Genomic DNA, 26,204 nt, shown 5'->3' with positions numbered 1-26,204 from the left:
CCACCGCAATGAGAAGCCTGCGCACAGCAACAAAGAGTAGCCCCCCCTTGCCACAACTAGAGAAAGCCCTCATGCAGCAACGAAGACCCAACGCAGCCAAAAATAAATAAATAAATAAATAAATAAATTTATATTAAAAATATATTACTTGTGTTTGTTGTTGCCTGGTCTCTCAACTAGAATGTAAGCTTAATGAGAGCAAAGACTGATTTTTTGGTTCATCGATTTATCAAAAGTACCTCGAAAAGCACTGGTACATAGTAAGAGACTCAATATTTTATATATAAAGGAATGAAAGACTGAGGAATGAATTAATCTAACCCTAAGTAGTACAAGCATATAATTTAAGGATGAAAATGAAGCAATACGTATGCATATAAAAATGTTTTTTTCTTTGTTTGAACCTCAAGTAAAGAAGTTTCAGTTACTGTAGTCTTATTTCTTAATTCATAACATATTATCATTATTGATCAGAGAAGTCCTTCTTATTTATTTTCCCTTTTTTAAACTTCATACTCCACTTCCTTTCCCTTCTACCTCATAGGCAAGTATTTTAGTATGTTAAATGTATATCTGCATAAGTGAATGAGTGTTTTGCAAAACGTGTATTACTTTGTGCATGTTTTTCCAATTTGTGTAAATGGTACTGTCTTATATCATTCTGTTTTTAATTTATTTGAACCAAGTATTGTGTTTTTAAGATCCATCCATGTAGCTATATGTACATCTGAAGCATGCTTTTAACTGTTGCATAATAAATACTCCAGTGTACACTGACCACATTTAACCAGTGGTCAGGATTAGGTTGTCTCTTATTCTCCTCCATAACAATATTTTTCAATAAATATCTTTGAAAATATCCCTTTATGGAGCTATATTATAATTATTTGGGAATATATATCTAGGAAAGGAATTGGTGGGCCATAGGATACACATATATGTAATGTACCTATATGAATATTGCCAGATTTCTCTATAGAGGGCTGCACAATTACATTCCTACCAGCAGAACACGATGGTGAATGTCTTAGCTAAATTTCCCCAAAGGAATGAGACAAGGATTTATGTACAGATGGTTTATTGGGGAGGTGATCTCAGAAAGCAGAATAAGCCACTAGGGAGACAGAGACAGAGAAGGAAGGAAAGCCAATAACGTGTGCATTAATGAGTTAGTCCCTGATGGGGACAAAGAGGACTCAATTTTGTCCTAGATTTTAGGAACACCTGAAAGTATACAGAATAATTCCTGGATATGTTTGACAAAAAGACGTAAGGTAGAAGCATTTGTCAGTTTATGACACTCACTGGTCAATGTTTGTTCCTGGTGGTGTTAACCCCGCCTCTCCTTCTCTGGTTCCTGCACTTCTGAGCTATGCAAGCCCCTATGCTCCCTGCACTTCTAATCTGTGCATACCCTTGGGAATAGTGAGCTTCTATAGCTGTCCAAACATTGGAAGACCTCAGCATGGAAAGTGGACACCCATGATATGTGCATGAGATGAGATGCAAGTCTTCATAGAACTGTACCAGGAGGACTAAAATCAGAGATGAGACAGAAAGGTGTGAGTCAAGGCACCAGAGCATCTGGTATAGTTCCCACAGTCCTATTTCCTTACCAACATGGGCTTATCCAGTCTCCTAATTTTTGCTAGTCTATTAGATTTAAAGTGATAGCTCTTCATTTTAATTTGTACTTCTCTCATTTCTAATGAGTGTGAGCATCTCTTCATATACTTGCTAGCTTTTGAGGTTTCCACTTCTGTTAATAGCTTGTTTGTATTCATTGACCATTTTTCTATTGGGGTTCCTGTCTTTATCTTATTGATTTACTGAGACTAATCGTTTGTGCAGTTTTAAACATTGAATATATTTATTTCTACTGTCACTGTCACTTATCTTTGTCTATTGTGTCTTTTGTTGAACATAAATCATGAATTTTAATTTAATTGGGTCATTTTTCTGCTTTATGAATTATAATGGTAAAATTTCATTTTAACAGTCCTTTCTTTGCCTGCCCATAGTGCACACAAATATCTCCTTCATTCCCATCTACTAACATTATAGTTTTCTCTTTCACGTTTATGTCAATAATCCATCTAGAGTCCAAATTTTTATGTTTTGTTACCAAATTTCATCATTCTCCATAAAGTGAACCAGTTTTCCCAAGATTATCAATTAAACAGTCTTTCATTGCCTCATTGATTTGTGGTAACTTTTTAAACACATATGAACTTTTGGGCTCTCTTCTGCTCCACTGGCCTACGTACTCATCAACACCACATTGGTGTTATTACTGTGATTTTATTATGTCAGTGACTGGTAAGGCAATCCTCTGATTTTTCTTTTTAAAGATTGATTCAACTCCTTAGAGTCCATTATTCCTTCACATGAATTTTGGAGTTATTCAGAAAGTTCCTCAAAAAATCACATTGAAATTTTTATTTTGAATGCACTGAATTTAATGGTCTTTTAAAGAAAGAATTACTGGGAGATCAGCTCAGTGCTTTGTGACCACCTAGAGGGGTGGGATAGGGAGGGTGGGAGGGAGGGAGACGCAAGAGGGAAGAGATATGGGAACATATGTATATGTATAACTGATTCACTTTGTTATAAAGCAGAAACTAACACACCATTGTAAAGCAATTATACTCCAATAAAGATGTTTAAAAAAAAGATCAAAGAGACATATCAACAAAGAAAAAAAAAAAGACTAGCTTTTGAGGTAGCTTCCTTAATATTCCAGCACTATATTCTATTCACCTCGCTATAAATACATTTTTGATGTTACACTGAAGCCTTTACAAGTAGTTTTCAGCAGCTAGCACATACCAAAATGATATCTCATCTTCAAACAGAAAGGCTATTGGATGTTTAATAACAATGAAAGCACTTAAAAAAAACCCTCTCCTAGTGTCCTATTCCATTAGGAGCATCCAAGAAAAACTAGCGACCTGCTCTTCAACTTTTCTGAATGAAGCATTGTAAAAGATATGCAAAAGCAAGAAGACAAAGACTGCATAGGAAGTAGAAAAAAAGCCAGAGCCATAAAGTTAATGCACAAGACTGTGTGCCAAGAGCATTCAAAAGGTGAAAACAGGAAAATAATGACACCTTTACAACTCTCTCATATCCTTCTTAACCCCTACCATATCTGCAGCCCAAGCTAAAGAGAAATATAAATTAACATTTGATTTCTAAATTCGACAGTGTCAAATAGTCAGAAAAGCAGCGTATGCCCTTTTGCCTTTCATATGAGGACAGCTATATGCAGGAATAGACCAATAAGCACAATAAGGAAAACATTTTAATACCAACCTTGAAACAATGGTAGAATCCTCCAAACTGAAACTGGACCTAAGCTAGCAAATTGTCCCAGTGAGCACTCTAGGAAGAACAAAGGTAAACCAGCCAGTGCTAGCATAATCGCTTAAGGTATCAAGAAGGCACCTAGAAAACACAAAAAAAGAACAAAACACTCTTATATGCCCAAATCTTGATGGCACTTTGACAACTAGCACAACATTTTGAAAGCATTGTGATATAGTGGAGTCAGAGAGTACTGGGTTTAGGCTCCAAATTTACTACTGTCTGTGAGAAAATAGTTGATTCTCTAAATCTTGGATTCCTCATCCATGAAATGGGGATGCTAGTATTACCTAATGAGGTTGCTGTGATTATTAAAAACAATAGCCCGGGGCTTCCCTGGTGGCGCAGTGGTTAAGAGTCCGCCTGCCGATGCAGGGGACATGGGTTCATGCCCCGGTACGGGAGGATCCCATGTGCCGTGAAGCGGCTGGGCCCGTGAACCGTGGCCGCGGAGCCTGCATGTCCGGAGCCTGTGCTCCGCAATGGGAGAGGCCACAACAGTGAGAGGCCCACGTACTGCAAAAAAAAAAAGAACCCCAAAACAAAAAACGTATTTGGGCTTCCCTGGTGGCGCAGTGGTTGAGAGTCCACCTGCCGATGCAGGGGACACGGGTTCATGACCCGGTCCGGGAGGATCCCACATGCCGCGGAGCGGTTGGGCCCGTGAGCCATGGCCACTGAGCCTGCGCGTCCGGAGCCTGTGCTCCGCAATGGGAGAGGCCACAACAGTGAGAGGCCCACGTACCGCAAAAAAATAAATAAATAAATAAAGGGAGGGGATGCCAAGTCAGATATAAAATTCAGACATCTGTCAGTTTGCTCACTCACATTTAAAGATTTGATTATGTTGCTAATATATATTTCACTGGGAAAGGAATGAAAGCACAATAGAAAAAGAAACAGTTCGAGTTGTTTTCTTTTTAATAAGCTACACTAAAAAGAATATTGAGATACAGTGATTTTAATTTCACTCCAGTGTGAAAAAGTTTTTTCTAATGGTTTACAATACAATACTGTAAATGTCTCCAAGTTTGCATTAAAGTAAATGGGATTTGATGGAACTCTTTCTTACCACTGTTGAATCTGTGTAATAATAATACTAAGAGCTATCATTGAGCACCCTAAAATGTGCCAGGCACTCTGTTAAGGTCTGTACTTTACACAATTGTAAAGATAGTCACAGAAACTCTTAACTACTCTTTGTAGTCAGCTCTTGAAGTGGATTTCTTTTCCAGTACCAGCACTACCACCAATTAGATATTATCAGTATTTCATTAGAAGTGTGCCTGAACTGTAGAAATCTTCCCTGAACTGTAAGAGTCAACGTAGAAAATTACATGCATTTTTTTATTTGGTGAAAAATCCACACTTCAAATAACACCAAAATATAAGGGTAGAATGCATGTAATATAATATGGATTAAAGTTAACGTCTAAGCTGTAGTTATCTATTTCAAATAGTATTTTATAAAATCCAGTATAATTGAGGAATTAACAATCTGTTGACATTCACTAACAGCATTTGATCTACACTCAAAGAAAACCCTCAAAATATCTAACACGAGTTCATCTTATATATGTACATAATTCACTGAGGTTTTTCAGTTACAGGCCTACCTATTTACCTACCTTCATGCCCCCTCCCCCCAAAATAAGTTACCAGTGTAAATTAAAGAAACACCTTAATCCCTTACTCCTTTAATCTTCAATCAAAAGGAAGACGAAAAGGAAATTAAAATGTATAAGAAATTAAGGCTTAAAATTATTCTTTTATTCCTCATTTGACAAGAACAAAAAGCCAGCAGTAGTATATGTGGTTCTTAAACTTTTCTGAGTCACAGATCACTTTTGATATTCTGGTGAAAACTATGTACTCTCACCCTAGAAAAATGCATACACACATACACGTAGAAAAACATTACATGTAATTTCAGCTTCCTACATTCTCTGAAGCCCAGGTTAAGAACCTTAATAAATGAAAAGTTTCTTACATAGTTAGGTAATATTCACCATCCTAGGCTGTGATAGTAAACCAGTTGTCAGTGATATATAATCAACGTATAAACCTATTAGTGGATGGATCTAGAGACTGTCATACAGAGTGAAGTAAGTCAGAAAGAGAAAAACAAATATCGTATATTAACGCATATTTGTGGAACCTAGAAAAACCTAGACACAGATGTGGAGGACAAACGTACGGACACCGAGGGGGGAAAGTGGTGGGGGTGGTGGTGGGATGAATTGTGAGACTGGGATTGACATGTATACACTAATATGTATAAAATGGATAACTAATAAGAACCTGCTGTATAAAAAATAAATAAAATTAAATTTAAAAAAAGGGGATGGAGCACTTAGAACTCCCATGAGTTGTCAAAAAAAATCTACGAGTGATATAATATGTTTTCATTATCTTTTGGAAGCAAACTGGGATATAGGACTTTCTAATTTGGCTGCCCTCATTCTTGACAAGTTTCACAGGTTTATCTCCTGTAAGTATGTAAATAAGTTACCACCCATAAGTAGTAACTTATTCAGAGAAGACAAAATCATTCTACTTGATCTATAAACTAGAAGTAATCAAAGCTTCTGGATTCCATTTTCTAGATTTATCACTTACTGGCCATAGGATCCTTAGTTTTCTGTCTTACTTCACTATTTGTAAATAAAGAATGTAACCACTAAGTTCACCTAGAAAAAGTGAGCCATGAATACATGAAGTTTTTAGACATATGAACCAAAAGTATTAAGCTACAGTCATCATATTATATACACAGTCCATGTTTTTCATATATATGGCATTTCTAAATAAGTGAGGCTTTCAATTTTAACACTGTCTTTTAAATATATTGATTTATTTTCCCCAGCTTTATGGAAAGGAAGGATTATGTACTAAGAAAACGTAAGCAAGTGATATTTAAAAACTTGTATAATAGAAAATATAACTATTTTCTAAATAACCAGTTCAAAATGAAGCCTTCAATATATTAGAAAAATATTATTTTTAATATTTTATTGTGAAATAGAGGCAGCTATGTGTGTGTTAAGATAATCTTAAAAGAAATATAATAATCACATTGCTAAACATTAGTAGATTCACATTTTTATATTACATTCCTGCTTAAATAGGAAAAAAAGCTCATCATACTATTACGAACCTAGTATATACGTTTTTCTACTCAACATTCAAATAAATAAAAATTTCCTCTATTCTAAAATAATCACGTTACACAACCACATATTTTTAAAAACTAGATCTCATTCTGGTTTTCTACTGCCACTAACAGTAGGTATTTCATGGTCAGTCTCTTTTTTAGGATCTACCATATTTTTATATCTTTCCCCACGATGTCTTTCCAGGTATGGCCCCCAGTTAGGAGCTGGTCTGCAGCAGCTTAAAATGCGCTGAAAAGCAAAGAAAAAAAAAATGAAGTTTTAGAGTGTTAAGTCTCCTTGCTAACCAAAATGAAATAAGAACCATAGAAAAGTAAAAAATGATCATCTAAATTCTTAATATACTGTCTACCAAAAAAAAGACACTCAAATGTAACCAATTGTTAATAGAATTGTATTAACTACAAAGCCAAGATAATTGAGTATGTAAATGATTTCAAAAGAAAGTGTTTTGTGAGCCCATTCAAGCAACAATATCACTTCGTATACTTTCACTGAATTCTCAGACATTTCTATCCTGGCCTTAGGGTGAGGGTTAAGTGAGGATCTAAACCAGTGTATGCCTGGGAAGTTTCAAGAACCAAAGAGAGGGTCAAACCATTGATCTAGATCCACAAAGCACTCACCTAGATCTTGAACCCAATCTGCCTGCTGAGCCTACCCTGTCATTGTCCTATTGAGATGTCATAATCAACTCCCCCAGACCTCCATGGAAGAGGGATAACTCAGGGTCTAGACTGGGTTCAAGAAATTTACCAGAGTTTTTCCAGCTTTAACATGCTATTACAGTATGTATTATAACCAGATGAAGTTTTAAGGGTGAAAATTATAGATATAAAGGAAAAAGGTCATTTGCTTTGTGTCATCTCAGTAGAACTCAGTACGGGTATAGATACCATAACTTTTAAAGTATAAATAATATTAACATGCTTACTTGAAGGATGGTTCCTTCAGCTTGAATTATTTTTATAATAGCCATAATTGGAATCCAAATAATGCAGAAAATAATCATACACCAGCCTAGAGCAACTCCCCAGTCAGGGTATGGAATTTGGGCATAACTAGGTCTATGAAATTGTACCAATGACCAGATCAAGATTGCCTGTGAAAGTAAAATATGAAAAGAAAATGGTAAAGATTAAACTTTATTGCACTAATGATTTCATTTGCACTAAGTATTAGCAATTTCATTCCATTCCTTATCAAAAGCAATTAAAATGAAAATACATTCAAGCCAACTAAGATAATCAGGTAACTAGCCAGAAGATAAAATACTAAATGAACCAATCTAAATAACTTGTATTTGGCTCTGAATAGATTCTTCCAAAATTAGCACTTCCATATACTTATAAAAGATACAAATACTTGTACAACATGTATTTCAATAAAATACTGAAATACAACACGTATTTCACTTATAATAGCATGGTTTTATTCTGTTCTATAAGCTAGCCAGCATATCAATCAATTCAATGAGAATGTAAAGTACACTTGAGTGAACATGCTCTGCACCTTGCTTAGCAGTTGTTTCTATTATTTTCTACTACACAGAGTACCCCTTACTCCACACCCAAAACACACACGCATTCACACATTGGTACATAATTACCAAAGAACCCTTCACTTTCTTATTGAGAAAAAAACAAGCTCAATATATGTTTGGGCAAAACAGTGACTCTTCAAGATGAAAACTAAGGCCAAGTTTTTTAAAAAGTGTTAAAAAATACCCTACTAGAATGTTGCAGCATTAAAACTAATTATTTAGAAATCTATAAAGCAAACAAAACAAAATGAGCAAAAACTAAAAAATCATCTAGTAGTTCCTCTAAATTTACCTGTCTTGAATTTTATAGATATTCAAGTTTAATTTTAGAAATAAATAGATTAATTTCTTTCATTTCATTACAGTAATTTAAGTTTATTTCACAATTACCATAATTTTACATAACTACAAGAGAATGGCTGAGGGATAGTGGAATCTAATATATATGACTTTATACAAAATAGATGATAATGTATATCATTTAATATCTAATACTTTTGCATTTTAAAGTAAATCCAGTTGTCAAACCTAGTAATCAGTGAAAATTAGCTGGCTAAAAAGTCTAGCTAGAACTTCTAAGTTGGTAAAGCACTTATGTTATTATGGAGACTTGTGGAGACTTGTGAAGTAAGGAAAACAATATTTAGTAGCACTGTGAAAATCATTTAGCAAGAATACGGAGCATACAAATATTTTATTTCAGCACACCCAGTTCCCAACTGCTCACTACTTGAACCTGACCTTATAATGTTAAAAACACCCTCTAAAACAAATTCTAGATCAAGTTATGTAATGGCCTTTTCTAGGAAAACCTTTGAAGCATGGGGGCAGTGAGAACCAAAGCATCCTCTCTAAGGCTTTGCCACTGCCCCACCCCCACCATTATCTCTAGTCCATAGAAATTCTCTGTCCCATTAAGTGTTTATTTTGGCATTCAGCCTTTTACTGTCCTGAGCTTTTATTTAAAGATATCATGTCTATATGTCATGTTTCTCCAAGAAGACATCTTTTGCTTTCCCCCAGCTCCTTAAATAGCACCAATTTTTAACATAAACTATTGCCTCTATTGGCACACGTGAGTTTCTTTTAGTAATTTCAGATACTAAACACTTCCCATAAAAAATATGCACTAACAACTGAGTGTTGTTTCTTAGCAATTAGTATGTTTAGATTGAATTCCTTGGAGGCAGAGACTGGGTCTTAAGCAGAGAGGTTAAGAACATTGTAGATGGCTCAGCATATTTTTTAGGGAATGAACAAATGACTGGCTTTTAAAAATGTATCCTATTGATAATTTTTAAGTATCTAGGACCTTTAAGTCTATAGGAGCCTGGTTATTTTCTCAAATGGTAACTGTTAAAGCCTATGGCCTCAAAAATAATACTACAAAGAAAGGCATTGTAATTTAGGCAACTTGGAGGCGCCAGTCATGAAGTAAAAGTTGAAAATCATTACTTTATGACATTAATTTGCCTTACTGTATTCAGTGTGAATAATTCAAGTTTACCTTAGAAGTGTTTAAATATATATATATATATATATTATTGATACCAAATTCATGGCATGTTAATACTTACCGTCAAAAGGACAGGCGTAATGAAAAACCAGCAAACTCTCCACCATAGCCAGAATATCCACCTTTTTGCTCCAATCATCATTTCTATATCTTCAATGAATCTGTTGCCTCCTAAAAACAACAAGGAGTGCATTCAGCCCTTATTTATACTTTCATTCATTAATCATTGTGGCCCCAAGTTAGCTTTCTATGTCTAAACCTTTTCCAATACTACAGCAATGAAGAATATATATACCTTTAACTACATTTTATTCATAATAAATTTTTGTCCAGTATATTACACTTAGCTATTACAGTAAACATAATGAGAAGGAATCAAACTAAGTCATTTTAGTAAAATGTGTAGATAATTCTATAGTCACTATTTACCATAAATCCAGATGATCCCTATTAGTTCCAGTATAGCTGCAATCAAAATGCCCCATCCAGCACAGAAGTGGTCAATCAGATGAACCCAGTAAATTCCAGCCTACCAAAAAAAAATCAGTTACTTTTAAGTGTATTTTTAATTATTTCTATGATTGATGAGGTACTCAAATTGAATCTACTAATTTGATTTTAACATATGCTCCTTGGTTTCACCTCTGCCAAAATGCGAAAAGGAATGTTTTCAAATGTAAACACAAACGTGGCTTTAAATATCTCAAACAGGATGTACCTTTTATTCTATACTGAGTCACTGTTAAAAAATAAGCATTTAGAATAGTTGATTATCAAAATGATATGCAGTGTGTGCTCTGTAGTAGCTGCCAAGAAATACAGCCTATGTTTAAAGTATATAACTTTATTGTAATTGGGGAAATTGTCCATTATTGGGCTTTTTCCCCCTCTGCAAAATATACTTACTATTGAAATTGTGTTATAATGGGGAAAAAACCTGGGCTAAAACTCAGAAAATCTTGATGCAAGTCAGACTTGGACTTGTCACTAAACATCCTCTTAAACCTTGGCTTCCTCATTTAGATTATAAAGTACATTCCAACTAATATTTTGTCTATGAAAAAATACTGTAGTATACCTGAGTCACACAGACGAGGCCAAGGAGAAACAAAATGAAGCAGCAACCCAAAGTGATGGGAACCCTCATTTTCTTCATCACTTTGGAAAATAAATCTTGAATCGTTGTTGTAATCGTTTCTTCAGAAGGGAAAAAATGACATGTCAACTCATTTGCCAATAATTTTAATCACAGAAATCAACTTCTATTAATCAAACTTACAAATATGTGTTGAGAATATACGCTGGGCCCTACTTCTTACTTTTAAAAATCCACAGGGTCCTTTCTCTTGGCAGTGACCGCTCATCAGTTCTGATAAAAATCAAATGGAGCTCTATTTGTTGTTTTTAGTCTGTTTTATAAGGTTTTTCATTGGTAGCAATTATAAGGTAACAGGTTCCCAAGGGCTGAGGTAGTTTGAAAGAGGGTTATAGGGAAGGAAGAATTCTAGTAGAACTTTTAAATAAGGTGAATATTTGAATAAATAACATGGAGACAGAAAGGCCTTCTAGGTTTAAGAAATAAATGTGTTCGTGAAACAGGGTACTGGCTAAAAGTAGAAGGATATATGAGTAAAAGGATTAAGAAACATAGTCGAGATTTTTGGAGGGCTTTGAAAGTCAACTAGAGGAAGCCGGACCTTATCCTGTAAACTATTAAAATGGTTTATGTAAGAGCACAATATGATGAAATTCAGAATCTTTAGGTGTGTACCCTAGGGGAAATCCCTATGTGTACACAGAACCATGTGCAAGAATAGTCACTGCAGCAGTGTGTGTAATTTTTAAAAATTGGAAATAATCCAAATGCCCATCACTATGGCAACAGATTGTGAATTAATTAGCACTATATGTCTATGTGTCAACATGGATTCATAATACATATAAAAAACAACTGTCAGAATGATATGTATGCTATGAAACTTCACATTTATGTGAAATTTTAAAAATTTATATGTTATTTATGGATACATATAAAATGTATACAAACATGGTCTGAATAACATACATAATCCATGGTGACAGTTGCTTCTAAGAAGGAAGAAATGTGAATTGTATTAGACAGAGAGACACAGGGGACTTCAAATTTATCTATAACAGTTTAGTTTTCTAAAAAATATCTGAAGCAAATATAAAATATTAATCTCTGCTCCTTTTGGGCGTCTGATACATGAGTACTTTGGATTTTTCCATATTTAAAACTTAGGTTAAAAAGAACTTTCAGAAAGATGATTCTGAGAGTAAAAGCTAGAGGGAGGCAACAAGGGTAAGAAAAGGATGTTTTTAAGTAGAGGAAACATGAGTAAAATATAAGAGGGATATGTTAACATTGGGAGTATTACTTACCAACGGAAGCAAACTGCGAGTCGAGACCCAAAGTCAAAAGCATGAAGAAAAATAATATGGACCAAAATGGCCCACCTGGGAGTTGAGCTAGAGCTTCTGGATAAGCAATGAATGCCAAATCAAAACCTAAGAAAAATGAATGGCATTTTAATTTAAAATTAGTTGCCAAGAAAACTCACATATTTGAAATTTTCAAAATAAGACACTAGAAAAATCTCATTTTCATTTGGCAACCCAATCCATAATATACATTCTTTAGCAACTGTTTCACTTTCACTTTTAAAAGCGTTTGACTGGGTTGTTCTACGATGTGATAATGTGAACATGTGATGTGAATTAAGCTAGTGAGATAAATTTTGTAAATGGTACATTTCTCACATAAGAAATCTTAACTATATCAATGATTTTGTTCAGCTGATTTTATTTATTTTTTAATTAATGAAGAACAATTGTCTTAAACTCCAGAAACCTAAATTAGGTCACCTTAGCCTAGAAATTCTAAAAAAATTACATTATCAAGAAAGATATGTTCATGGAATTAACTTTTTAGTCTTTAACTCTCTTTCCAAATGTTTACCCAAAATCACTATATGTAGTGCCATTTAATTATTTTTTTCACTGTACATTTCACAGCCGTGTAGTGCCATTTTATTTTTTTTATTGAAGTATAGTTGATTTACAATCTTATGTTAGTTTCAGATATACAGCATAGTGATTCAGTATTTTTTGCAGATTATACTCCATTATAGGTTATTACAAGGTAATGGGTGTAATTTTAGTGCCATTTTAATTATTATATGGATACCTGCAAAATTGTATGTAATGAAACTGTAAATTGAATCTTATTTTCTATTTGTTTTTGTTTGTTTGTTTTTATTTTTGACTTATTTTAAACATTTTATCAAGAAGGCACTTTTTTTTATACAGCAGGTTCTTATTAGTCATCAATTTTATATACATCAGTGTATACATGTCAATCCCAATCGCCCAATTCATTCTATTTGATATATGTTACCTTTAGAGACGCTCTATTAAAAAATTTCAGTCATGTTATATGATACTCAGTTTTAAGTATTTTAAGTTTCTCCAACCTCCCAGAGGACTGACCTAGGAGTCAGGAGAATTAGCTTCTAGCCTAGGCTCTGTCACTTCCTAATGATTCGATCTTCTGCAAGACATAACATTTCTGTGCATCAGTCCACTCCTCTGTAAATGAGGAGCTGGATACTAGATGATCTCCAAAGTCCTTTCTAGTCCTAACATTCTATTCTCATTCATCAATCTCTCCATCAAATGATACTAACCATAAATAGAAATTTAATAAGAAAGTCCTACTTAAAAGAACCCTAGAATTCTGTTCCTGAGAATCTTTAGCCAGATAATTAAGCATCCCTAGTTAATGTCTTTAAAGTTAGGAAGTTCACTAATCAGATTCCTTTCAAGTTGGACACAGCTGTATACTCAGTCAGTTGTGTTTCTATCTGTATGACATTTGTGCGTTTTAAAAATTCAGACCTAATAGTGTAATTTTACGTGGATTGATTTTTATATATAGTCTCTCATATATTCATATATACATATTAACACACACATGTATATATATGTATGTGTATATAGATATACATACACACAAATGAAGATAATGCATGTAAAGTGCATAGCATGATGCCTGATACTTGCAATTGTGCAGTAAGTAGTTCCTATTAAGGACTAAACAAAATTTGGAAAAGATATTCTTAAACAAGTGTTCTGGAATGTACCGTTGTTTCTCAGATCATCTAAGAATTATTAAATCATTAAAACAATCAAGTTATATAAGATGAAATGAGAAAGAAAACACAATACCCTAAATCTTGAGTGCTTTAATTGCTGTAAAATATATCAGTGTTTCTTAAATGAGCTATATTGAGTTAATCAAAGTTAATAATATATAGCATTACATACCTGATTTTACAACTTGAGAGACTTCCTTTCCAGATATATGAGCCATGTGTCCCAATATAGAAAAAATAGCAAATCCAGCGAACACACTAGTGAGGCAATTTGTCAAACAAATTACAATGGCATCTGAGAAGCAGTTGTTATTGAACTTATTGTAAGATGACAGAGCAACTAAACCACCCCAAGCCACTGACAAGGAATAAAATATCTGTGTGGCGGCATCTTTCCAAACCTACAAGAGAAAATAATATTTAAAAACACACTCTTAATTTTTCATTTGTATAAAATATTTCGTATATACAAATGAATAAATATTCATACAAGAACAAAATAAATACCCAAGTACCCACTACTCAGCTTAAGAAATAAAATGTTACTAGTCTATTAAAGCCTCCCTGTGCCCCTTCCTGATCATATCACTCTTCCAACCTCAGTGGTAACTGCTATCCTGACTTCTGTGTTTAACATTTCTTCAATTTTCTTTATATTTTTACTAACCTAAACAATATGGCATTTAGTTTTACATGTTTCTGAGTTTATAGAAAAGTTTTCTTAAAGCATATAAACTTATACAACCTGCTTTTTCCATTCAGTAGTGTATGAGATTTATCCATTATCAATTTGAACCTTATGAAATTTCAATTTTGTAACTCAAAAATGAAAGAATATAGGCAAATTCCTATGGATCAATTAAATGTATGTAGTTCTGAACATTTTTTCCCACTGCTGTATTGCCCCACTAAATATTGCCAAATTATGCTCCAAAGTAGTTGCATCACTTTGCACTCCCACCAGCTGGTATGAGAGTTCCCATTCCCCTACATCCTTGCCAACACTGGTCAGAATTTTTAATACTGTCCAAACTAGTGGCTGTGAAATGAGTTTTGATAACCCTAAGTACTTTATAAGGTTTAGCATGTTTTTATGTGTATATATTTATTCCATAGTCTTTTCCTGTGAAATTCCTGTTCATACTTTTGCCAATTTTTTGTTTGGGTTATTCGCCTTATTTGAGCTCTAGGAATTCTTTATGTAGTTCGGATTCTAATCCTTTAGGTGTTATATATGTTAGTTTTTTTCTCCCAATTTGTGGCTTATATTTTTCACCTCTTGACATTGTGTCCTTTGACGAACCAAAGATTGTGTTTTAATGTAGCTGAAGGTATTCATCTTTGCTTTTATGTATTGTTCTTGATTTCTCTGACTTAAAAAAAGAATCCTTAGCCCAAGGTCATAAAGCTACTATCCTATATTTTCTTCTAAAAGACTTAGAGTTTTGCTTATATCCTTAAGTTTTCAGTTCACCTGAAATTGATATTATGCATATTAAATTAGAAATCCCAACACACTGTTTTCTAAATGGAATATCAATGATCTGAAGATAATTGATATTATCAATTATGTCCAAAGATTATTGATATTTTCAATTATATCATTTGGATATCAATTTTATATCAATTGGATAGTCCATCCCTTTCCCACTGACCTGCATCCCCACCTCAGCCACATATCAAGTTCCATATGTTCATGAATCTGTTTCCGAGATTACTATTCTGTGCCACAGGTCTGTATGTCTATACCTAGGCTAACACCACATTGTTTTTATACCTATAGCATTATAATATTGTTTCATATCTGGTAGGACAAGTCTTCCTCACTTCCTCAGAAACACCTCGCTTTTTTGCCTTTTCTCCTTTGCATAAATTTTCAAGTTCCATGGAAACTGTGCTGGGAATTTGGTTGGAATTCTATTTACTCCACATATCAACTTGGGGACAATAAAAACATTAATTCTTAACAAGGGTGGTACTAGGCAGTTTTTGAAGAATGATGATACATTTAGGCATCCCCTCAGTCATCCAGTACCCTCATTCCATGTTTTGATTAGAGCCCCACGTGGCTGGCCTCATCTCTCCATCTAATTCAACCCCTTTATCATTCCCCCTTTCACAATTTACCCCTCCTATGTCTCTGCTAAAGGACAATAATAAATCTTAGAAACTAACCTAGGTAAATCCATTTTAATAGTAAAATTCTGTAGATATAACATTACCCCAAAGAACAATCTAACTGTGAAGACTTCACATAATAGGGCTGGCATATATGTAGGCAAAAGTGTGTTTTTAGTCCATCTGAAAACAGGACTGGTCAGTGGAAGGCAGGCCGTATAACATGGTGACTAACAGTTCTTGCTCTGGAGTCAAAAAGAATGAAACCTAAATCCAGTACGTCTCACTTTCATTGAATTTGATTTATTTAACATCTTCAAGCCTGTTTCATCATCTATAAAGTGGAGATGATGATGATGATAATAATAGTAGTAATAATTATGTGTCCTAGGAAGGATGTGAGAATTAAATGAGATAACATATGTAAAGCAATTAGTAGGATACTCAGTGATAGCTATTATTGTTTTTATGGAAAAGAAACATAAACTGATACTCGGTTTATTTTGTGGAAGTTAAAAACAATAATTTTCTCCTTGAAAGATATGTAATCTATTTCCAATTTCAATTGAAATAAAGTTGTTAGGAGTGAAATAAATACTTACTAGGTCTTCAGAATACAGCTTGATGTTAGATTATTATTACATTTTATTTCTCACATGATTTTGTTATATAGAAGTGAAATATATATATAATATATACACTGGCAGGAAGCCAGTAGGAAGTAAAATGGGTGGATAAATAGATGGATAGATAGACAGCTAGATCACAGTTATTTCACTTATGTATAACAAAATCATGTGAGAAAAAAATGCTCTCTTATTTCTTAGGCGGTTGTACATATTAAGAAATGAACAATAGGCTTATGTTGGTCTCTCAGCTGCTTTGACTTGATACATTTATGTATGCATATGTGAGTGGGGGGAAGGAGGCTGGAGGTCGTGTGGCAGGTCTGGGTTGTATAAGAATGCTACTGCATACCATGATGTACCTAGGCTGCAAATAAAAGTGAAATATAGTTCCAAACATAGTTATAATCTCTGTATCTACCCATCTCATAGCTATATACAAGATTATTAGTTGAGTGATTAGGAAACCTTAATTCAAGATGCAAAAGCAGGCTAAGTAGATTTAATTAAATGTGACTCTTCTTGGGTCTCAACTTCATCACTGTAAAATGACGGAGTTAGTAAAACAGTCACTGGAGGCCCCTCTAGCTATAAATTTCTATGGTTCTCTACTCTCCTAGAGATATCAGTAGAGTTCAAATACTTAAAGAAAAGGAAAAAATATATATACTTATGATTGCATGTTTAGAATATGGATTGGAGAGGAATAAAAAACATCTAAGAAAAAATTCTCATTGCCAGCAAACCCAAAGAAGGCATGAGGGTAGTGTTTGTGTTGGGGAGAGGAGGTAGGATGATTAAACTGTATGTTTCCTAAGGAGCTTTAGGCTTAGCTCTGATGTTTTAAAGACAATAGAGACACCGAAACACAGACCAGTATAAAATAGTCATATAAAATTTTCTGGATAGTTTCATGGAGCTATAAAGCCCAGGTGATCTGAGGCTTGTAAAAGCCACTTAAAGGAATATCAAAGGGGCTTTTCAACTGTGCTCCAAGTTATGAGGTTTAAAGAAAATGGAGGGTCCACTTCTTAGGGAAAATGTTGCATCTACAATAATATAGTATTATATAACAGCAATAATTAAAATGCTTGTGTGCTTATATTTATATAACAGTTTACCATTTCAAAGAACATTAACATATTTTATCTTGTTTAATAACCTAACAGAGGGAAGATGGTGAGTCCCAACTTCCATTTTATTTGCTTCTCATCCATTACCAAAAATGGTCTAGTTGGAAAGAGACTAACAGACAAGATTAAAAGATATGAGGCCCAAGATAAATGAAGAAATCAACAGTGGCCTACGGACACATCAAACTATGTTAATCTCTAGCACATAAACAATAAAAGTTCATGGTTCTAAGATAATTTAGGGTTTTTTGGTTAATTATTGAGTGAAAATTATTTGGACACACAGAAGGTAACTGAAGGCCAGAGACTGACCTCTCAATTTTCAAAAAGGTAAAGGATGGATTTCCATGACTAAAAACTGACAACTTTAACTTGCTTACCAGAAATGTTCTACAACAAATAATTAAATATCCGGATTGTGAGTATTTAGAAAGTCACAATTGCTGGAAATTAGCATGAGTTCCACAAAGAATACCATAGCAAACTAAAACTAATATCCATCTTGGCTAACACTACTAATATGGTAGATATTATAGTGTTTCTTGATTTTAATGTAATATCGTGGGGTTTTACCTGACCAGAAGCTTAATGTGTTCCAAGAATGTGACATGACTACTAAAAAAGTGAAAGTGTTATTAGCCTGTATCAATAGAAGCATAGTATATAGAGTACACTTACTGACAGTGCTGTCTGCAGTCAAAATTGTAAAAGATTTTATGTACCTATGATACACACAGCCATTGTCTGGAGATGGACTAATATTATAAGGGGTTACCAATTCATATTCATGGCACATATTTATGTGTCTGGTACAAGTAACAGTTCTGTTTATGGAATGCTTCATCCATTTCAAATTTATGTTTTAACTTCATAATATTAACTTTTGATACTAACTTTTGAAGACAATTAAAATTTATATTAGACCATTAAACCATCAGCTATAATCTTTAAATCTACTACGAGTTTATCTGATAAGTCACATAGCCCTAGTCATCAATTTGTGGGTACTCATGCATGAAATATTCTTTTTCAGATTAATAAGCCCCAAATCCTTTTGGTCAAATAGAATCAGTTTGAATAAAATGACTTTGAAAATCCTATTGCTAAAAATGATTGTCTCACTTCCAATAAGAGAGCATTAGTGCCATGTTAAATAGTTAAATCAGACATCCTAGGGGACGGAAACACTAATAAACTTAAGTACATATTCTTTTGCAAGCTACTATATTATGACACTCAATGGCAATCAAAGATTTTCAATATCGGCTTTTAAGTTTTACCTCCTCAGATAATTTGAAATCCAAATTGTCTTACCTCAGCTTCCCTAAGTTTTGTAAAATTTGACTGTGCTCCAATATAGTATGAAATGCCTTTTGATGCACCATCCAGAGTTGCCCCTCGGATCAGCAGGATGAGCAAGACAACATAGGGGAAAATAGCTGTAAAATATACCACCTACCAAGAAGAACAACCAAAAGTTAATGTTATTTTTTTAAATCATGGTGTATAATTATATACAAATAAAGTTATTAGCCAGTTGAAATTAGTAAAATAAAGTATCAAAGATTTCATTAGGTTATTAATGTCTGATAATACTAATACCAATGTTGGCATAACTTTCTCTTTCTGTTCTCACCACTCTCAAATGTTCCACTTTCAAAACACTCTGATGTATGAAGCAATATTTACCAGGTTTGTGTTGTAAATACACAATACATTAGCAACGGTGACTTGGAATCTAGATCGAGTGCTTTCCTAAATGTATCCTAATAAATGTCTGAGGGGACTGAATAGCACCTCTTGGTAAATTACTGCATTGATGTGGGAAGGGAAATGATTTTAAACCCTGCAATGATACTCAATCCCCAAGGAGAAGGAAAATCTCCTAGTAGGTGTCCAAATCCCATGAAAGTTGATTAAGTGAATACTTAATCGACACTTGCTATTATTATCCTTAAAGCTACCATTAAGAGAGTTTGATAGCACACATATATACGTGTGAACTGCTTGTGTCCTAGATAATACATGGTTCCAGATGAGCAGACTGCCTTTGAGGCTGGCTTTTCATTAATGTGGATGATTTCTTTGGTCCATAGATGTCCTATGTTTGATAATATGCCCAAGGAGATGATTTAAACAAGTCATCCAGAGACCAATAAAAATTAATTGCGTGGCTAAATGGCTTTTAATGGATTCTTTCAATATTAACATCAAAAAGGAGCCAAAGGTTTAAAAAATGTGCAACTGCAACATTATTTTGGAAAGTTTCCACTGACTTTGTGATGTTCGCTGTGTTTTTCTGATCTAACAGCATGTCTCGTTACAATGTAACATTAATTGACTGTGCTAGATATTGTACCAGAACACAAAGATAGTATCCACAGTTATTCCTGTCGTCTGTCTTTAAGGAAATTTCAGTCTAGTAGTTACAAACACATACACATTTACTTTTCTGAGTACTGTCCAACTGCTCACAGAGAAAATTTCATACTGTTCTCTGAAATTGCCACCATGTTCTCTGAAAGTTTAAAAAATAAAACAATGAAGTGGGAAATGTTTTTCAGAAGAGGACTCTGCTGAGACAAGGTTCTGAGTCAATTTTGGCAAGCTTTAAGAGAACAATGGTATAGCTTTTTTCCTTCTCTCTCTAACAAGGGGAATCCTGACACTGTCACCCTATATAACATATATAACAAGGATCTAAACTTTCCAAACCAAACATTGCAATATATAATTCCATTCAAGATGCTTCTTTATTATAGTAGGACAGAAATACTCCCAAGCCTCAGAGTGCTGTATCAGCTAGAAGGGCCCAAGTTTAGAGAAACTGCACACATCTAGTACTAATTTTTGCTTGCTTTGTTTTATTTTTAATAATAGCAGGGTTCTTATGTATTTTCTTAGAGCGAGGCTGCCTACTTAGAAAGCTTTTCACACATTTGAATGTTCCCATCATAGAAAAAACATGCATTTGGTACTACCTGGCATTGAACTACAATGAAATTGGAAAACAGCTACATCACTGTCTAATGTGTTTTCTAAATTACCTTCCCAGAAGACTTGATTCCTCTAAATAGTGCTGCTCCAACTATGAGCCAGGCCAGAAGAAGACAAAGTGCTAAATACCACACAATGACTCCAGTCTCATCCAATCCACTTGACCGTTGGAGCGCCACTTTACTGAAAACACATAAGCCCTTTGATGAACACACAATCACTTGTCTTGATACATTGAATTTTTAAATATCTTTCATCCAGGGAGAAGCTTCATGAGTACTTTATTAATACATCAACGTTGTGTGAGTCTTTTATTGATACAATTGTATGGAGGGGCAAACATAGTTCAGTGAAAAATTAGGCTCTGAACTTTCTGGTCAACTGCAGCCAATCCAAAGTTCCAAACCCCAGAATAAAAGACCCACTCATTCCTTTAGCTATGATTTTCCCCTAATATTTCAAAGCTCCTGTATGGAAAGAAATTAACCTTACATCAGATTATTTCATCTTACTCGTTACGGTAGTTTTTTCTCAAGTTCAAATGATGGAGAAAACATTTAAATTGTATTAAATATTTTCTTATTCATCATACTTGTAGTTATCAAACCTAAATGGTCCCATTATGTATACCTTTTTCAAAGGTATAATTCCATGATTTCCACTAGGGACATATATGGATCTAGGATTTTAATTCTTAGCTTGATATTTGGAACATTTCAAGGTCCAAATTTTAAAAGGGTCACAAAGAGCAACAACATGGAGCTGAGGAAGAGCTCATTACAGCAATAGTCAAAGAAGTTATGTAAGGGTAAAGGGTAGGTATACAGTAAGGAGATAACAGAGAGCTCATTTAAAATTAATAAAAGCAAATATAACCCCAAACATCTATTTTTACCATATGATGACAATTATAAGCAAAATGGATAATGAAGAATCTCAGCCTTAAATAGCAATTTTGTCCCCAATATTACTCATCACCCAACTGTTTATCATTAGAACTTGCTCATTAGAGTCTAAAAGTAGCATATTTTTCCTTCAAAGCAATGCCCTAGCTTATAGCTAATAAACACTGTATAAATCATCACTGAGAACATTGTGCCCACTTAGTAACTAACTTATAAATGACAATCTATTAACTATGAGCTAATTTTGCAGGCTACTACTACTCACACAGGCTGGGTAAACATTTGAGTCAAACGAAGTATAATTTGCTCTGACTTGACTCCCCTCTGCCTTTTTTTTCTACTTATATGAGTTAAGAAAAGAGCGGATCAATATTTTATGGTTATAAACATTTTTAATAACATCCGTTTAAGATGTAGATAATTTACTGTACTCACTTCCAATATTGTTCACTGGGAAGCTGCCCTGGCTGATAAACTTCACTTCCATTGATGCAGGTAAAATTGTTGGCGTCTACCCAGCTTTTATTCACTTGGAAGATTTCACCTAGCTTTATACTCACATTACAATGTGTCACTAAAAATTAGAAAAAAGAATACATACACAGACACATACTTAGTTTTAGAAGAGTACTTACCTGGAAAAAAAAAGTTTTAATGATGAAATATTTAAAGTACTGTCTAAATTGTTACTTGGTGAAGGTGGAGTAGAAATCTTACAAATGGAATAAGCCATGCACATTCAGCATCTGAAATCCTCTCTACTACTAAGCTGGGGGTGAGTATGAAAATATCTGCCTTTTTAAGTTGTGGTTCTATTTAGAGTAATAACAGCTATAGAGTAACAATCATTTCAGTTGGGACTTAGTGCTCTAAGGAACTTTTCATATGTGGACTTATTTAACCTATATAGATAAATGACACCTTTAAATTCCTAAGAAGTGTTAAATCTTTACCACTTTATCCTCCAATATACACAGGCAATCCCAGTGGTAATAGTCTACAATATGGATGCTACATTGTCCCAAAGATTAGCAACACTCAACCATCAACTGAAACACTACTACTATCATAAATAGTGCTTTTCTCTCTTACCACTTTCCCATTTTCTTCCTTTTCTTGATGCCCACAACTTAGGCCTGCAAGAAGTACTCCAAGTAGTGGTTTAGCCTTCCTGGGTGCCCTCAGAAATTAACATATTGCATTAATCAATTTTCAGGTTATACGTGCTTTATTCTGCTTTTATCAATAACCTATGGCTCACTTAAAATTGAACCTAAATTGGTTAGAAAATGATTTAACCTTTTAATCTTCTTAGAAAATATAAAAGAATGATGCAGAGTTAATAATATTTTTTAAATAAATAAATGAATTTTACCTACAGGCGATCTGCTACAGGTTTTATCTGCCCAATAAGAACAAGTTTTCCATGGTAGTTCACGTTGAAAAGAAGCAAACATGTAGTAAAGACTATGGGCAATTATGACATTATAATAGATTGTCACAAAAATGGATATCAGGACCATTGTAATCCCCACACCTGGAAAAGAGAACAATTAAAATAAAAAACAAGTGAAATTTGTTTTCCTAATTCATAAAGCTGCATCTCAATTTCCACAAAATCTATTTTAAAATGAGAAAACTGTTTCAAACAATGTTTTCTCTTTCGCTTTTTTTTTTATGTGGGGAGGCAGTACTACTGTCTGAGTAGCTTTCTTCTCAAAATTATTTTGATGATTGACTTTCTGAGACAGTTTTTTAGTTGATCAGAAAAAGGTTCTAAGATCAAAGACCTGTATTAAGCCATCAAATTCACATAAGGGAAAACCATGTTCATTATTCTTTCTTATTAAGTCTGTAAATACTAGTCAGAGTGGATACTACTAAAAAAAAAACTATTCAAAGCTCATATCCTATCGACTCGCTGACCAATACTTCCCTCTTCATCTATAAACCAGCATTTTTTTAAACATCTTTATTATAATTGCTTTACAGTAGTGTAGTAGTTTCTGCTTTATAACAAAGTGAATCAGCTATACATATACATATATCCGCATGTTTCCTCCCTCTTGCATCTCCCTCCCTCCCACCCTCCCTATCCCACCCCTCTAGGTGGTCACAAAGCACAGAGCTGATCTCCCTGTGCTATGTGGCTGCTTCCCACTAGCTAGCTATTTTACGTAAACTGGGACCAAGTGAGAGAGTGGCATGGACATATATAAACCAACATTTTGACAAGTAGAAGATAAATCCTCTGAATGAATGTCCTAAAAGGAGAGTGTACAGCATTTCTACAAGTGCATGTAAAGAAAATTCAATAACTCAGTAACAATCCAAATTTAAACTTCTGAAATTTCTTTAACTCAGTAGTTTCAAAATACAGCAAGCATATTGAATGTAACTCCTATGTTAAGACTAGTTTTTGTGACAAAGTGAGAGAGTGGCATGGACATATATACACACATAAATACACAACGTAAAATAGATAGCTAGTGGGAAGCAGCTGCATAGCACAGGGAGATCAGCTGGGTGCTTTGTGACCACCTAGTGGGGTGGGATAGGGAGGGTAGGAGGGAGGGAGACGCAAGAGGGAAGAGATATGGGAACATATGTATATGTATAACTGATTCACTTTGTTATAAAGCAGAAACTAACACACCATTGTAAAGCAATTATACTCCAATAAAGATGTTAAAAAAAGAATTAACATCTTTATAAATATTAAGCCATTTCATCAAAGAACATAGACTGTCTCTCCATTTGTTTAAATGATCATATGTTTTTTTCCAGCTTCATTAAGGCATAATTGACAAATAAACAGTTTTATATATTTAAGGTGTGCAACATTTTGATACATGTATGTATACATTGTGAAATGATTACCACAATCAGGCTATTTAGCACTTCCATTATCTTACATACTAACCATTTTTTTGTGTATGTGGTGAAAACATTTAAGATCTACTCTCTTAGAAAATTTCAAGTGTACAAAACAGTATTATTAAATATAGTCACCAGGTTGTACATTAGATCTCCAAAACTTATGTATCCTGCATAACTGAGACTTTCTACCCTTTGACCAACATCTCTCTATTTACCCCCACCCCCTCACTACCACTATTCTATCCTCTGTTTCTATGAGTCGGTATAGCTAATCTACCATAGATATGAAATTTACAGACATGCCTTTATGCAACTTCACTAAAGGCCAGATTTTAAACTTCAGGGGTTTTCAAAGCAAGAAACATTCCAGAAAATGTTTGCTGCTCTTTACCATCTGTCTTTTCACACAATATCTTCCATTAACAGGGTGGGAGAGTTTCCAGTTTTTCTCTTGACATCTGGTCACATAATTTAGGTCTACGAATGGAAATCAAAATGCAGAATAGAGCCTATTATCTAAATTATTCTGCCTTCAGTCTCTCTGCACCCCCAGACTTAAATAAAATCCAGAAAAAGGTGTGTGAAATATTCATAAATACAAAGCAGAAATATTTGATAAGCTTTCAACAAAATAGTTAAAATAATTGCCTTCAATTCCTACTAAAAGCCTTTTTCCTCAATGTGTAGTACTGTTCCAGGTGGTTTGCATATATAAAAAATAGCTCATGAGGAAGGACAAAATATATCAGGAGAAATACTACATGTTTAGTGCTGAAGGAATGTTGATTAAAAGATCCCCTGGGGATGCTAAGAATTGGGCACAGAATAAAGTCAGTGAAGTAGAATTTCATAATGGCTGATGATTATAATTTTGCTCTTAACCAAATTTATGTAAATTGATTGAGAAAAATAGAGAACCTTCCTAACAGTGGCAGTAGCATTAATAAAGGCATGGTGGCAGGAGGGAGCAAGGTGTATTAATGATAGTGATTTGAATGAAGAAATGGGCAATATTATGAGGAATGAAAAATACATTTATGGAGATAATATGAATGTAGAATAAATTTATGGAGAACTTTACATGTTAGGCTAAGGATTTAAGGATGTATAACTTCCATTACCAGAGGTAAAGTGAAGTAGGAAGTCTTGCCAACCCCCTCTCTCTGGAAACAATCAATCCAGAAATATGGTTTTAAAAGAAAACAAAACAGCCTCTGGTTTGGGACAAGATGGCATAGACACATCTCTCCCAGCTCCTCTCTACTAAGTACAAATAAAAATCCTGGAAATAATAAAGTAGACAATCATGGATAACCCTAAAGAGTTAAAAAGAGAAAACAGACTGCCTAGGGAATCCCAGAACTTGAGAGGAAACACAGCAACCCAGTTTTTGACCACCCTCCCAGGGGAAGAAGCAAAACCAGGCCCAAAGTTTCTTGACTCTCCAAGAGACAAAAAACATGCCAGCCTCAGTGCCTTGATAGAGTGGTAGCCCTGCTGGCACTACACAGCCAAAAGAGACCTGGAAAGCACTCTCTGTTACACAGGCCCAGCTACTCCCAACAGGACCTAGTGGTACCCAGTAGGCCAGTGAAGTACATCTTACCCCTTCAGGCAGCACCAGGAAGAATCAAGAGGGAACTCCACCAGCACCAGGTGACTTGGCAAAGAGTGGTTCTCATGTCCCATCAGGCCCAGTGTCTCTTGTCTCCACTTAGGGGCATCATGCCTGGGAGAGTACATTTAAAGAAGAATTAGTGCCACATTTTACA

The 26,204-nt window shown here is 34.3% G+C and overlaps 1 protein-coding gene across 1 annotated transcript; it reads right to left on the bottom strand.

Moving 5' to 3' along the window:
- Nucleotides 1-6,623: 6,623 nt before the first annotated feature.
- LOC132482150 (sodium- and chloride-dependent neutral and basic amino acid transporter B(0+)-like) lies at nt 6,624-25,918 on the bottom strand. The gene is made up of 12 exons (XM_060087240.1): nt 25,909-25,918; nt 22,928-23,089; nt 21,988-22,126; nt 20,698-20,830; nt 18,965-19,105; nt 13,946-14,174; nt 12,002-12,127; nt 10,677-10,795; nt 10,028-10,127; nt 9,660-9,769; nt 7,474-7,641; nt 6,624-6,770 (listed from the first exon to the last, which is right to left on the bottom strand). Exons 2-12 carry the CDS (start codon nt 23,073-23,075, stop codon nt 6,624-6,626), a joined length of 1,560 nt encoding a protein of 519 aa, XP_059943223.1. The 5' UTR covers nt 23,076-23,089; nt 25,909-25,918.
- Nucleotides 25,919-26,204: the final 286 nt, after the last annotated feature.

Source organism: Mesoplodon densirostris, chromosome X, assembly GCF_025265405.1.
Source record: "Mesoplodon densirostris isolate mMesDen1 chromosome X, mMesDen1 primary haplotype, whole genome shotgun sequence".
Lineage (NCBI taxonomy): Eukaryota > Metazoa > Chordata > Mammalia > Artiodactyla > Ziphiidae > Mesoplodon > Mesoplodon densirostris.
The sequence above is the reverse complement of the archived record's forward strand: the minus strand, read 5'-3'. Positions and strand labels throughout refer to the sequence as shown.

Excerpts from the sequence above, each read along its gene's own strand:
- LOC132482150 (XM_060087240.1), bottom strand. The coding sequence starts at position 23,075 with ATGGTCCTGATATCCATTTTTGTGACAATCTATTATAATGTCATAATT. Across the intron at positions 22,127-22,927 it reads CTGTAGCAGATCGCCTGTAG|TGACACATTGTAATGTGAGT; the intron begins GTAAAATTCATT and ends TCTAATTTTTAG. Across the intron at positions 7,642-9,659 it reads TTACGCCTGTCCTTTTGACG|GCAATCTTGATCTGGTCATT; the intron begins GTAAGTATTAAC and ends TTACTTTCACAG.